The 15,444-nt window shown below is 37.9% G+C and overlaps 1 protein-coding gene and 1 long non-coding RNA gene across 9 annotated transcripts in view; one reads left to right on the forward strand and one right to left on the reverse strand.

The window, feature by feature from the left end:
• SIK3 (SIK family kinase 3) overlaps positions 1–15,444 on the forward strand; it is a 295,493-nt gene that overhangs the window by 232,625 nt on the left and 47,424 nt on the right. For 7 of the 8 annotated variants that reach the window (XM_028517531.2, XM_036030100.1, XM_036030103.1 and 4 more), the window contains exons 5-6: positions 1,821–1,945; positions 2,468–2,591. In XM_028517531.2, the coding sequence (XP_028373332.2) occupies positions 1,821–1,945; positions 2,468–2,591 (249 nt within the window). Of the gene's footprint in view, positions 1–779; positions 1,159–1,820; positions 1,946–2,467; positions 2,592–15,444 lie in introns of those variants that run through there. The other variant, XM_036030104.1, reaches the window with a different exon arrangement.
• Positions 13,151–13,598, reverse strand: LOC118501479. The gene is made up of 2 exons (XR_004904106.1): positions 13,381–13,598; positions 13,151–13,337 (listed from the first exon to the last, which is right to left on the reverse strand). It is a non-coding gene; the product is annotated as an uncharacterized LOC118501479 (long non-coding RNA).

Consider the following 15,444-nt stretch of genomic DNA (forward strand, 5'->3'; position numbering starts at 1 on the left):
CTGGCCAGTTGCCGTTGTCAGTATGAGAAGGCTCTAGTAGCCAGGAGATAAGAGGATTGGCCCAACGATTTTATTACAGTTTAATTCAGTGACCCTTTCTTGAGTCCCTGCTATGTATGGGAATACTGTGTGGAGGTTAGGATAAATGAAATAACATCCCTCCCATTTACTGACTAGTGGAGGGAATAAACATGTAATACAACTAAGTATAATATAAGGCAGAGTTGTGATTGGGTGGTAGAGGGATAAACAAAGGACTGTGGAAGCACAGGGGAGGAAACCATTGACATGGTTTTTGTGGTGGAAATCAGTTAAGGTTTCATACAGGAAGTAATATTTGACTGGTCCTTGAAACAAAGTGATATTTCATATATGGAAAGGAAAGGAGAGGGCATGGCCCAGAGAGAAAATAGCATAAGTCAGGCACATAAACACAGGATGTGAGTAGTCTATTAATGCTAGAATGGCCAGGGATAAGTTGGAAAGGTAGGATGGAGTTGAGTTATGAGAGACTGTAAACAGCAATGCTAATTTAGACTGTTCTTTAAGCAGAAGGGGGCCACCAAATGTTTTTCAGCAAGGTGTTAACACAGGGCAATTTGTGTAACAATTTGTGTAACATTCACTGTGCAATGAATGGATGGCTTAGAGAGAAATAATAGGTATAAGTGATAAGCAGTAGCATCAGTCTATGTCAGAGATGATAAAGAGTATGAACTGAGATGGTAGGAATATAAAGAGAAATGAGGAGATAGATATAAAACACATTTACAGGGTAGAAGCAATTAAGTTTCACCATTTGGAAATGGGAAGTGAGGAAGAAAGAAAAGATGACTCCAGTACTTCTAGTAACTGGGATGGTGATTCCATTAATAACCATGGGATTATCACTTGAAGAGCAGATTTGATTTTGGGAAATGGTAAGTTTGAGGTGTTCCTTTCCAGGCAAGTATTAGAAGTTCATGTCAAGAACTTAACAATTGAGATTAGAGTCAGAGAGGTAAATTTGTAGAATTATTACCAAGCAAATTATAGTGGGACTAGAAGAGTTAAGCCCTCAGAAAAAAGTGTAGAGCAAGGAGACAGTGAAAATCAGCACGTCTTACTAGGAAACACCTGTGGATAGTAGAAAGAAGGAAAGCAAATAGCAAAAGGAGACAGTTGTCAATGAGAATAAAACTAGGAAGGGAAGAAAAGGATTTCATACAGTAGGGAGGTGTTGAGCATTTTCAGATGCTGTGACCACAGGGAATGTGATAGATCTGGGGAAGGAGGGAGTTCCAGCCCGTTGTACATATGAGTTGTTCATAAAAATATTTATACACATAAAAGTACTTACAAAACAGCAATTGTCTTTATTTTGAATAAGCAACCTTAATAATAATAATGTGTCATGAATACATTTACCATAAGAAGTAAAAGTAATTTGAAAATTTTGAGTCCAGTTGAGTAAGCTTGTATGTATTTATGATTCTGGTGTTGTCGTAACATCAATCATTATTCCAATTTTATTTTTGTTCTTAAAGGAACAAGTAACACTTGCCTCACTAAGCCTAGATTTTTGAAGGAACAGTGCTTATTTTGTTGACATAAACCAATTTTGTTTACTTTTAGTTAACTGGATGTCTTTTGCATTCAAGCTCATCTGCAGCTTTGTTTCACTATTATTTTAAGTTTAAGGGGCTGGTTGTATAATTTCCAAATGTTGTCTTTTTACATTGGATATTCAAACTTAATGACCCAGATCCTTTATTCTTGTGCCTACTAGCTAGTATTTGCCAGGTTAAGATAATATGAGTTATATCCATTTGTCTTTCTAGATTTCGGCTTCAGCAACCATTTCACCCCTGGGCAGCTGCTGAAGACGTGGTGTGGCAGTCCTCCCTATGCTGCCCCTGAGCTCTTTGAAGGAAAGGAGTATGATGGGCCCAAAGTGGATATCTGGGTATGTGACTGCCTTCTCTCAGGCCCTGTAGCAGTAGTCACCTCATCCTGAACAACCCAATATGCTACTTGTGAATTGAGATCTTGCTCACCTGTTCTTTGAATTCCCAGTTCTTCATGCAGTCTTTTCCCCAGCAGGATTGAGACACAGATTTCAAACTTCCCATTTGCATGTGCAAAAAGAAAACATTCCTTAGTGTTTTCTTGGATAGTGCCCTTGTTAAGAACAGAGATTCTTTCTGTTGTTGCCACTTGCCTTCTTCCTAGAGGAAGAATACTGAGAGAAATTCTAGCTGTGTTACCCAAAATTAATGTGTGGAAGCAAAGAAGGTTAACTGTTTTAAAGATGATTGGCCTTGACAATGCCCCATATTTTTCTCATTTTAAAAAAAAAGAATAAAAAGTTTGTTCCATTATCTTGTGCATGACTCACATCGTCTTCAGACACATACTGTGTCTGAAGATGGCCTCTTTTGTTTCCTCTGATGTGACTAATTGTATATACTCTCTGTTTTGGATGCAGAGCCTTGGAGTCGTCCTTTATGTGCTTGTGTGTGGTGCCCTGCCATTTGATGGGAGCACACTACAGAATCTGCGGGCACGGGTGTTGAGTGGAAAGTTCCGCATCCCATTTTTTATGTCCACAGGTAAGGGTGTTGGCAGCACACAGCTATGACTGGGTTCGTGGAAAGCTAGGCATGTTAAGCTCTCCTAGAAATTAAGTGATGGAGTATAAATGGTCCACTTAACAACCTACCTTTTTTTTTAAGTCCTTACCTGAGGATATGTTTATTGATTTTTAGGGGGAAAGAGAAACAGTGTAAGAGTGAAATATTGATCGGTCGCCCCCCATAATGCACCCCAACCGGGGATCAAGCCTTTTGGTATTGGGACAATGCTCCAACCAGCTGAGTGACCCAGCCAGGGCTAACAGCCATTCTTAGCTCTGGCTTGCTGAGTAGGTACCTCCAGAGACAGGGTTCTATAGGAATAGCGTGTAGGCTTTGGCATCAGATGGCTCTAAAGAGTTTGTCTGAGTTTGGCTCCAGGCTGTGCACATAGCAGCTGGTGTTGTGTGGCAGATTACTAAGTCTTTCTGAGCTTTGATTTCTTCATCTATAAATGGTTGACAGTCATGTGAGGATTATTACTATAAGGACTAAATTAAATAATATATGTAAAGAATCATTAGGCACATCACATAGTAGCAAGGCAATAAATATGACTGTTTCACCCCATCCTACACCCCCTCTTTCACCCTTTTTCAGGATAATATTTCCATTTCCTGGGAACCACTGAAATGTGGTAATAAATGCCAACAATAAAACAGTCTTTGAACCTTAGTGCTGCTGCTACTATTGAGTTGGCCCAGAAGTTCATTTTTTTCTGTAAGATGGCTCTAGTAGCACTTAGTTGTCTTGAATTTCATTCAGAACAATTTTATAAGATTGCATTGTGACAGTTGTCATATCAGCATGCATTTAAAAATAATAAAAACTTATGAATTTTTCTGTAACCATTTTAATGTTGAAGATATAATATTGTTGAAGATAGCCACAACAATCAGACCAAAAGAAATTAAAGTCATCCAGACCAGAAAGGAAGAAGTAAAACTGTCTTTATTTGCAGATGACATGATACTATACCTAGTGAACACCAAAGATTCCACCAAGAAACAACTAGAACTGATAAATGAATTCAGCAAAGTAGCAGGATACAAAATTAATACACAAAAATCAGTTGTATTTTTATATTTCAATAGTGAACAAAGAGAAAGGGAAATTAAGAAAGCAATTTTATTCACAATTGATACAAATGAATAAAACACCTAGAAATAAACATAACCAAGGTTTACATTAAAAGATTGGTACTCAGAAAATTATAAGACACTGAAGAAAGAAATAGAATAAAATACAAATAAGTGGAATCACATACAGTGCTCATGGATAGGAAGAATTAATCTCATTAAAATGTCTATACTACCCAGAGCAATCTATAGATTCAATGCAATTCCTATCAAGATTCCAATGACATATTTCACAGAACTAGAACAAATATTTCAAAAATTTATGTGGAACCACAAAAGGCCCTGAATAGCAATACTGATCCTGAAAAAGAAGAGAGTTGGAGGAATGATGCTGCCTAATATCAAACTATACTATGAGTCCATGGTAATCAAAACAGCATGGTATACTCATAAAAAAGAACACATAGATCAATGGGACAGAATAGACAGCCCAGAAATAAACCCACACCTTTATAGTCAATTAATGTTAGACAGAGGAAGCAATTACATAGAGTGGGCTAAAGATAGTTTAGTCAGTAAATGCTGTTGGGAAAATTGGACAGATACATGCAGAAAAATGAAACTAGTCCATCTTATTACACCGCACACAAGAATAAATTCAAAATAAATCAAAGACAAAACTGTTAGACCCGAAACCATAAAAATTGTACAAGAAAACAGCAAAATCTCAGGCATTGCTTTTAGCAATATTTTATCAGAAGGTCTCCCTAGGCAAGGGAAACAAAAGAAAAAATAAATAAATGGGACTACATCAAAATAAAAAGTTTTTGTATAGCAAAGGAAATCATCAACAAAATAAAAAGACAGCCCAGGAGAACATACTCACTGATAAACCTGATAAAGGGTAATTATCCAAAATTTATGAAGAACTTACAAAACTACAACAAAAAAAAAACAACCCAAATTTAAAAAATGAGCAAAGTACCTGAATAAACACTTCTCCAAAGAGGACATACAGATAGCCAATAGACATATGAAAAGATTCTCAGTGTCACTAATCATCAGAGAGATGCAAATTAAAACCACAACAAGGGACTTCTGGTCAAGATAGCAGCATAGGCAGACATGGCTCACCTCTTTGCACAACCACAGCAAAATTACAACTAAAATATAAAACAACCATCACTCAGAACCATCAGAAATAGAACTGAATGGAAGTTTGACAAGTACAGAATTAAAGAAACCACATACATGCAGACTGGTAGAAGGGGTGCAGATACAGAATAGGCTGTTCCCTCACCCACATGTGGTGGATAAAAATTTGGGAGGGAGGTATCAGGAATAAGGAGTCCCAGCCCCACACCAGGCCCCCCCCGCCCACCCCCCAGGCAAGGGTTCCAAAGCCAAAAGATAAAATTCCCACAAGTTCTGGCTGCAAATACCAGTGGGGTTGGAGTCAGTGGAAGAAACTTCTGGAACCCCAAGCAGTTCCTCTTAAAGAACTCACACATAGACTCCCCTGCTCGCACTCACTCCCTCTGAGCTCCAGCATTGGGGTAGCAGCTTGAAAGGCACTAGTGGTATACAGGGAAAAACTAAGTGGCTGAGATCTAGGTGAGCAGAGGCCATTGTCCCTTTTCCAAACTTCCCCCCACAGAGCTGCAAGTTTGTGCCTTATCTGAGACTCCATCAATCTGGCTAACACTCTGACCCACCTTGGAGATCCCCACTGACTTCACCCCACCCAACTTATGGGTCCACCCATCCTTCTTTTACATAAGAATGGCTGGTTTGGGTCCTGCTTCACAACTTCCTAAATCCTATCAAACAAGCAGTAGCTGACCTTAGTGAGCCCTAACCCCATCACTAGGAGCAGCCAGCCTAGTTTCATAGCTTGGCTTCACCTGGAAATCTCTAAGTCTAGCACAACTAGCAGGCATCTCAGGTTCCTTTATAGCTCAGGAAGGGTGACCCAGGTGAAACACAGGTGGGAGTTGACCTTGGTCTGCACCATCTGGGAAACCCCAGGACCAGCACACCCAATGGAAAGCTGCAGACCACGTCAGAACACCACCACCATGCCCCTGCACAGCTGATCCTCCACAGAGGTCAGAGGTTGGTGGTAAGTGGTCACCACCAGTCCTTGCAACTGACTGGTCGAGATGAATACCTCCTATTCACCTACCAACAACAACTAAAGCTCAACTACAAGATGAAGGTGTACTCAGCCCACCTGAAGGTTGTACCTTGAGTACCAGGCTTGAGTGACAGGGGAGGCTGTGCCAGTAAAGTCTACAGAACACCTACTACATTAGGCCATACTACCAAGACATGGAGTCAAAGCAGCTCTACCTAATACATAGAAACAAACACAGGGAGGCTACCAAAATGAGGAGACAAAGGAACATGGCCCAAATGAAAGAACAGATCAAAAATCCACACAAAAAAACTAAACAAATGAAAATAAACAATCTTTCAGATGCAGAGTTCAAAACACTGGTTATAAGGATGCTCCAGGAACTTAGTGAGTACCTCAAGAGCATAGAAAAGATCCGGTTAGAAACGAAGGATGTACTAATTGAAAGAAAGAACAATTTACAGGGAAACAACAGTAGAAGGGATGAGGCCAAGAATCAGATCAATGATTTGGAACATAAGGAAGCAAAAACCAACCAATCAGAACAAGAAGAAAAAAGAATTCAAAAATTGAAGACAGTACAACCAGCCTCTAGGACAACTTCTAGAAGTCCAACATTCACATCATAGGGGTGCCAGAAGGAGAAGAGAAAGAGCAAGAAATTGAAAACCTATTTGAAAATATAATGAAAGAAAACTTCCCTAATTGGCGAAGGAAGTAGGCATGCAAGTTCAGGAAGCACAGAGAGTCCCAAACAAGATGAATGCAAAGAGGCCCACCCCAAGACAAATCAATTAAAAAGCCACAGGTTAAAGATAAAGAGAAAAAAGCAGCAAGAATAAAGCAGAGAGTTACCTACAAAGGAGTTCCTATAAACCTCAGCTGATTTCTCAAAAGAATTTTGCAGTCTAGAAGGGATTGGCAAGAAATACTCAAAGTCATGAAAAACAGGGACCTATATCCAAGATTGCTCTACCCAGTAGAGCTCTTATTTAGAATCGAAGGGCAGATAAAGAGCTTCCCAGATAAAAAAACTAGAGTTCATCATCACCAAACCATTATTATATGAAATGTTAAAGGGACTTATTTAAGAAAAAGAAGAAGATCAAAATGGTAATAAATAAAAATCTATCAACAATTGAATCTAAAAAACAAACTAAGCAAACAGGAAGACAGACAGAATCGTGGATACAAAGAGCGTTTTGACGTTTGCCAGATGGGAGGGGATGTAGGGGAATGGTCAAAGAGGTTAGGGGATTAAGAAGTACGAATAGGTAGTTACAGAATAGTCATGGAGATGTAATATACAGTATAGGAAATGGAGTAACCAAAGAACTTATACAAATGACCCATGGATCTGAACAATGTTTGGGAGCATTACCTGAAGGAAGTGGGTGGTGCTGGCTGGAAGTGGGCAAAGGGGAAAAATCAAGATAACTAACAGCAAAATCAATAAATTATAATTGTAAAAAAATAAAACCACAATGAGATATCACCTCACACCTGTCAGAATGGCTGTTATCAATAAATCAACAAACAACAAGTGTTGCCAAGGATGTGGAGAAAGAGGAACCCTTTTGCAATGTTGGTGGTAATACATATTGGTGCAACCATTGTGGAAAGCAGAATGGAGATACTGCCAAATGTTGAAAACGGATCTGCTTTTCAACCCAGCTATCCCACTTCTGGGACTATATCCAAAGGAACCCAGAACATTAATTCAAAAGAATATAAACACCTCTATGTTCATTGCAGCATTATTTACAATTACCAATATATGGAAGCAGCCCAAGCATACATCAGTAGATGAATGGATAAAGCAACAGTGGGATATTTACACAATGGAATACTACTCAGCCATTAAAAAAAGAAAATTTTACTCTTTGGGACAGCTTGGGTGGACCTGGGAAACATTATGCTAAGGGACATAAGCCAGTCAGAGAAAGACAAATACCATATGATTTCACTCATGTGGCATCTAATGAACAAACTGAACTGACAAGGAAAATGGTTACAGACTCATAGATGGAGAGCAGGATGACAGGTAGTTGGGGGAGGTGAGGAGATGGAGGGATTGAGCAGTAAGGAAAAAGGACTCTTGGACATGGATAACAGTGTGGTGAATGCTGGGCCAAGGGGATATAAGGGGACTAAATGTGGGAAAATGCAATAAAGTCTTAATTTTTAAAACATTTTAAAAACTTATACCAAGATTGATGAATTTTTGTGTAGCCAGTTTAATATTGAAGATGGAAGAAAATATGCAACTGTTTTGGTATATTATGCTTCATTACTTCAAGAAAGGTAAAAATGCAACCAAAATGCAAAAAAAAATTTTTGCACAGTATATGGAGAAGGTACTGTGAGTGATTGAACACGTGAGAAGTGGTTTTTGAAGTTTGTTCTCCCTGGACCATGCTTCACGGTCAGGTAGACCAGTTAAAGTTCACAGCAAACAAATACGTAGAGACATTAATTGAGAACAATCAACATTCTACCACGTGGGAGATAGCTGGCATACTGAAAATGTCCAAATCAGCCCTTGCTGGTGTGGCTCAGTGATTTGAGTACCAGCCTGCAGGTCCAAAGGTCACCAGTTTGATTCCCAGTCAGGCCACATGCCTGGGTTGCAGGCCAGGTCCCCAGTAGGGGGCACATGAGAGGCAACCACACATTGATGTTTCAATCCCTCTTTCTCCTTCCCTTCCCTTCTCTCTAAAAATAAATAAATTTTTTTAAATGTCCCAGTAAAGTTACTGGTAAAAGTGAAAAATGTGTCTTTCATTTTATGGAAAAAAACTAAACAGACTTTTTGGCCAACCGAATACATTTCCTACTTTTTATTCTCTAGACACATTTTTTTAAAAGATTTTATTTATTTATTTTTAGAGGGGGGGAAGGGAGGGAGAAAGAGAAGGAGAGACACATCAGTGTGTGGTTGCCTCTTGAGCACCCCCTACTGGGGACCTGGCATACAACCCAGGCATATGCCCTGAATGGGAATTGAACTGGTAATCCTTTGGTTTGCAGGCCGGCACTCAATCCACTGAGTCACACCAGCCAGGCCTAGACACAAATGTTTTTTAAATGAGCACTTAGTAGGATAAGTAGCTTTCAGAAAAACTTAACACTGGGAAGAAATACCATATATCCAGAATCTATATTGTTTTTCATTATTAATATGCACATTAAGAAAAGAACATTTAGAGACAATGCAGTAAGTGATTTTTAATTTTGCTTACTCATGTTTTCATTTTAAGGAACAACATATGGAGCCTTTGTCCATTTGAGTTGACAGCAAAGTATAGGCACATGGAAATTGCATTGTAGAATAACTAACTTTAGGTCTTCTTAGAGTTAATGCCTTAATAAATAATATGTCAGATAATGATAAGTGTAGTGGCAAAAATAGGGAAGCAAGTTTAGGGGTGGAGGGTGGGAGGTTATTTATAAAAGTACAGTCAGTGAACCCATTCATTGAGAAAGAGAAATTTGCACCAGCACTGAGTGAGAGTTCCTGTTCCACACCTTTACCAGCATTTGATGTTATCAGAGCTTTGGACCTTTGCCGTTTTAATAGATGTGTAGTGATATCTTATCTTACTTGCAATTCCACAATGATGGATGATGATGACGAGCATTTTTATATGTATATTTACCATCAATGTATCTTTGATGATGTGTCCATCCAAGTGTTTTATCCATGTTTCAATGAAATTGTCTGTTTTCTTATTGTTCAGTCTTTACTTTTGAAACACTTTTTTTCCTCATTGCTACTCAGACACCACATTCTCCAGTTTTCCTCTTGTCTCTCTGGGTGCCTCAGTCTTCTCTGCCAGATTCTTCTTTCTCTATTCATCCTTTAACTCTTTTCTTATTTACACCATCTTTCTGAGCTATCTTACTTACTGCCATGGCTTCAGAGATCTCTGTGATGTTTAGCCCTCCGTTAACACTCAGTTAATTCTCTGGCCTTCTCAGTCCCCTCCTCCAGGATGGAGGACTATAAATACTCCACCTAGTTGCTACTGATCAGCTTCACTTTCATGCCTTGAATTCACATCAGTGGAAACATTCAAAACTGAATTTAATTTCCCCTACCCGCCCAAATTTGTTCTGTTTTGTGTTCCCTATTTTAATGAATGACATACCATTGGACCAAGGCAGAATCTAGCCTTGATTTCTCCTCCTCTCTTACCATTGTCAGAGCTGATCTATTAATTATTACCTTGTCCTGTAGATTCAACCCTCTACACCTACAGCATCTCTGTAGTGGCTCTTATTAAGATTAAATTATAGCAACTAAATGGATTCATGGCTCCAATCTTGTCCCTGTCTAATCTGTTCTTCACACTGCTGCATAAATAATGTTTCTAAAACATGTATAAACCTATATAAAACATAAAAATGACACAGATCAAATCAGATCATTTTCCACCTTAAACTTTTCAGTAGTTTATCATTGCTTTTTGGCTAAAGTTCACTCCTTAAAGTGGCTAGAGCTCTAACTTTCAAACATTTTTGGTCATGACCATAGTAAAAAATATATGTTATACAGTGTCTGAGAACACCCCTCACAAACACAATTGAACAAAAGTTTTTTAAAAAGCAAAAGTTGCCTTTACTATGTACAGTATATATTTATTCTGTTACATTAAAAATGCTTATTATAACTTACTAAATTAATCTCATGACTGCAATTTAACAAAACAATGGCAGAGAAATACCTCTATGATCTGACTTCCATCTCTTCAGCCCCAACTTCCATTGTACATCTAGTCACCTTAATCTCCGTCTGGTTCCCTGAACAAGGTGTATTGTCTGGAATAATTCCCTCTGCCTAGACGACTTCTCCTTCCTCCTGCCCCACCCCACCTCACCCACTCCTGTATTCTAGAATATGAAATTAGATGTAATAGGAATAAGAATCTAGATAATTTCTACCATTCCTTGGGTATCTGGCCATTTATCATGGGACTTACCAAACTTTTTATTGTAATTATTTCTTCTATTATGTATTTTTCCACATTAGACTGTAAGCTTAGAGAAAGAAAAGATAAAACATGTGTTTTTACAGTTGTCTATGGCCTAGCACAGTGTCTGGCAGGTGGCAGGACAGTAAATAGTAAACAGAGAGCAAACAGAATCCAGCTTTAAACCCTCCAGTTTACACTTTCATTTACACTTTCATTTAAGCTTTCATTTACACTTAGAATAAAATTCAAAAGGTCATTATCCTTCTGGCCTGTGAGGCACAACCCCGACCACCCCCACCCTTAATCCCATTTCCTACTGCTCTTCACCTTAGGTTGAGAACCCCACCCACACAAGCATCCTTGCTGATTCTCGGATTTGCCCAGCACAGGCATTCCTGTTCTCTCAGATATCTGCACCACTTGCTTCCTTGCCTTCCGTGAGGTTTCTGGTTAAGTGTCTCCCAGAGAGGCCTTTCCTGACTACCCCTGTCATCCTTTCTCCGTAACTTGGCTTTGTTGTTTTTAAAGCACTTTCTACTACCTAACAGTATTTATTGTGTCCGCATTTCCCATCCCCACTGTCTCTAGACTGTAGTATGATACTGGTTTTGTTTAATATTTTTGTTAAGCCTTGTCCTAAGCCTTAGGAAAAATATTTGTTAAATGAATGCATGCTGCATAGGTTTGTTAAAATGCTAACCACCAAAACCCCTCCAGAGTGTTCACTTATATTAAAATAATATTATTAAAAACATATCTTTATGGCTTTTGAGTTGACACAGTATTTCCTATGCTCGATCTAATTTGAGCTATATAACTGTACTGTGGAATTGGTATTGACACATATTATTTTATCATTTTGCTAGTGAAGTTTAACTCAGAGGTCACAGCTGATCTGAGAAATAAACTCCTAAATATTGTTACATGTATTGGGTACATAGGTGTTTGTACCTGACAAATGTTAAGTCATTAACATTCAAGCTAGTCATGACCTTCAACCTAAAAACCCGAAATATTTAACAATGTTTAAGAAAAGAGTTGGTTTGTGTCTCTCAAATCAGCTCCAACCTCTGTAGGGTAAAAAAGCTGAAGTTTAAAGAAATTAGTTGACTTGCGTAAAGCCACACAAGTAATAAAATGACTAAGTTAGTACTCATTTCAGTGTTTGTTCTACTATACCACACTGTAGTAGAAAGGACAAGATAAACAGGCCACTTCCTCTGCTTTTCCAGTTGTCACAGTAACTCCTGTGAGCAACTTGGGTCCCCTCTACCCTCCACCTCTAACCCTTTGCATCATGGCAGAATACTTTTACTCAAGCCTTACTAGAGCTGGCTTCAGGTAGCAGATGCTGGTAAAATAGCTAATCGGTGCTGTCAACCACATTTTCTGTTAGTGCTTAGAAATAAACTCTGTGGCATTTAAATACTTAGAAAAAAACTAATATTTGTAACATGATACAAGTTAACATGAAAGTTTAAAATACCAACATAATTACCCTAAATGTGGTCATTTCTAAGTCCCAGACAAATAATTCCTTAAGTAGGAATAAAAAAGTTTGTAACATTAAGTACAAAAAATGAGAAACACCCAGTCTAGAGCAGATGACTGCTGTGTTGCCAGTATGATCTCTCCTGCCCTCAGGTAAATACATGCACTGGGCCTTGCCTAACATTGTAAGGCCTGAATCCCAAAAGCCCATCAAAAAATGCTGTCAAAAGGATAAGGCATAGGAGAAAATAAATTTATAAGGTGAATTCATTGTCTGTTTTAGTTTAGACAACATGGTCTTCTTTAGCTTAGGCGTCTCTGAAGTACATAAAGTTTCAGGTTTATGTAAAGGAAACCTAGAGTCTGTCCTTAGAGTCCTTTTTCTGCATGTACCTCTAGTTTCTTGGCACAATTGCACCTCTCTAGACTTAGAATCAATTCTTTGTATGGAGGCCGGTGCCAGCTCCTTTCCAGCCTGTTAAGTCTGCTATCAATCACTGTACTACAGAAGGTAATGTGGTTGAAGAAAGTCCTGAAGAACAAGATCCTTCCCTTTCTCAGACAGTTGTCATAGACTTCAGCTGAGTTTATCCATTTTTCTGCCAAAAGGATCTAGAAGCTCCATCAGAGCTGGTACAGTTTTCTAGATTAGCATTTGGGAGGCAAAGTAGGGAAGGCCTTATAGTCTTATCTTCTAGCCAAGCTGAATTCCAGTATCTACAGCTGTGTAGGAGGCCATGCAATGCAAATGGATATAGTTAGTTCAAGAATTCTGAGCATCTCTTTATTGTTCACAATGTGTGGAATGAAGTGTCCTCTCACTTAGTGGATATTTCTGTGCCTGGTTCTTATTTGTTTGATAAACTTCCCTTCATGGGCATCCTGACATAAATTAAAAACATATTTTCAAGTTGGAATGACAGTAGTATAAATTTACAAGAGGATTTATTCAAGGCTGAATTGACTTTATACCACCTAGTTTTATAATTATGTATATGTCTTCCTTCTTCCTCTCCTAGAATTTAATTCCTTTATATCAGAACTGTGTTTCACAGATCATCATCTTCCATAAAACCTAACAGCACCTGGTATGGTATGGTGTAAATACTCAGTAAATAATTTTTCATGATCAACTGAATGAATCATCATCAATCACCTATAGACTTTTACATCAGACTCTTATGTTGTTTTATTATTTTGTTTGGTAACTCACTGATTATCTAAATTATTAATTGGTTTTATGTATATTTGTTATGTGAGTAGTTATGTAAATAACTAGGTTAAGTGACTTCTGGTTTTAAGAACTAGACCTTCTTTTTGATCTACTCGAAACTTACTTTGCTAGAGACATAGAAAGTCAGCCATGTCTCAAGTAAAATAAATTTGGTCTAGCCCAGTATTTTTGGATAAAATTTATCAAAGCATTCCACAGAGCAGTTAGGTAAAAACCATGAGCCTAAATTATAGAAGGATTAAAAGTTGAAACTTGCTTTTTTTTTTTGAGCTGTTGGCAGAAGATGAGACTTGGCCTCACCGCATGTATTAGCAGATCCTTTCTCTGACTCCCCCTCCCACTAAGAGAAGTCAACAACTTAAATTTTTTGAGCACCAGACTCATTCACTACTAATATATTTTAATCTTTTTAAAGTTTTTCAATTACAGTTGACATACATTATCATGTTAGTTTCAGGTGTACGCCCCAGTGATTAGACATTACATAACTTACTAAGTGGTCTTGCTGATAAATCTTGGCACCCATCTGACACCATACATAGTTATTAGAATACTATTGACTTATATTCCCTATGCTTTACTTTACATCATCATGACTGTTCTGTTATATCCAATTTGTACTTCTTAATCCCTTTACCTTTTTTACCCATCCCCCCAACCTCCCTCCCATCTGGCAACTGTCAGAATGTTCTCTGTATCTATGAATTGGTTTCTGTTCCACTTGTTCATTTGTTTTTTAGATTCAGTTGTCGATAGATATGTATTTATTGCCATTTTGTTGTTCATATTTTCATCTTTTGGTCTTTTTTTCCCTTTCTTAAAGAAGACCATTTAACATTTTACATAATAGTGGTTAGGTGGCAGTGAACTCTTTTTTCTTTTAGCTTTTTCTTTTCTGGGAAACTCTTTGTCCTTTTGTTCTTTCTATTTGTTCTTTCTATTTCTTTTTATTTATTTAATTATAAGTGTTCTTTCCAACAGAAGAGGTAGTTATGTTTTCACATATGAAAAATTGGTAATAGCCCTGGCCAATGTGGCTTAGTTGATTGGGGTGTCATCTTCTACACCAAAAGGTTGTGGGTTTAATTCCCAATCAGGGTACATACCTAGGTCGTGGGTTCAGTCCCAATTGGGGTGTGTATGGGAGGCAACCAACCGACATGTCTCTGTCTGTCTCTCTCTGTCTGTCTCTCTGCGTCTCTCCTTCCCTCTCTAAAATCATTAAACATACAAAAAAGAAAAACTGGTAACAGCTATAAATCAAAACATTAAATATCTCTTAAAAATCAACATACTGTTTCCTAACAGCACATTAATGTAACTATTTTATGATGTTACTAATAAAGACATGAGTTGTTTCATGTTCCAGTCAGACAGTCTTAATTTTTATCATATATTTGTGATAGTAACAGGAGTATTGAAAGGCTGACTTTTCATCACAAAAACTGTTTCCCACAGTGATTTGTGCCCCAAGTCATGGTGACCTCTGGGTCACCAGACAGGATTTTACTGTAATTTTTTCTTATTTTCACCAACACCACCATTATCAAGCCTCTGAAAATGTCCAGAAATCATCAGATTTTAAAAATTTAATTTTAACTGAAAGGGTATATTCAAACTAGAGGTAGAGAGATTCAACCATTCCAGCCAGCAAATGAATTCAAATGTGCAAATTTTAAAGTATCTACACTTTCAACCTTGGACCAGAAAATGTAAGGTAACTGATTTTATAAAGGTAATTAGTAATTTAACCAAACAACTCATGAAGGTTGTGTTTCTGTGATCATCAGACTGAAGAATGACTGCATATAAAACATGATAGCTTTGCTGGTTAGAGTAATGTTAGATATAGGTCTTTGCTTTTCATCACTTTGAATTTTTCTTGCCACTCCCTTGTGGCCTGCAAAGTTTCTTT

Source organism: Phyllostomus discolor, chromosome 6 (assembly GCF_004126475.2).
Source record: "Phyllostomus discolor isolate MPI-MPIP mPhyDis1 chromosome 6, mPhyDis1.pri.v3, whole genome shotgun sequence".
Lineage (NCBI taxonomy): Eukaryota > Metazoa > Chordata > Mammalia > Chiroptera > Phyllostomidae > Phyllostomus > Phyllostomus discolor.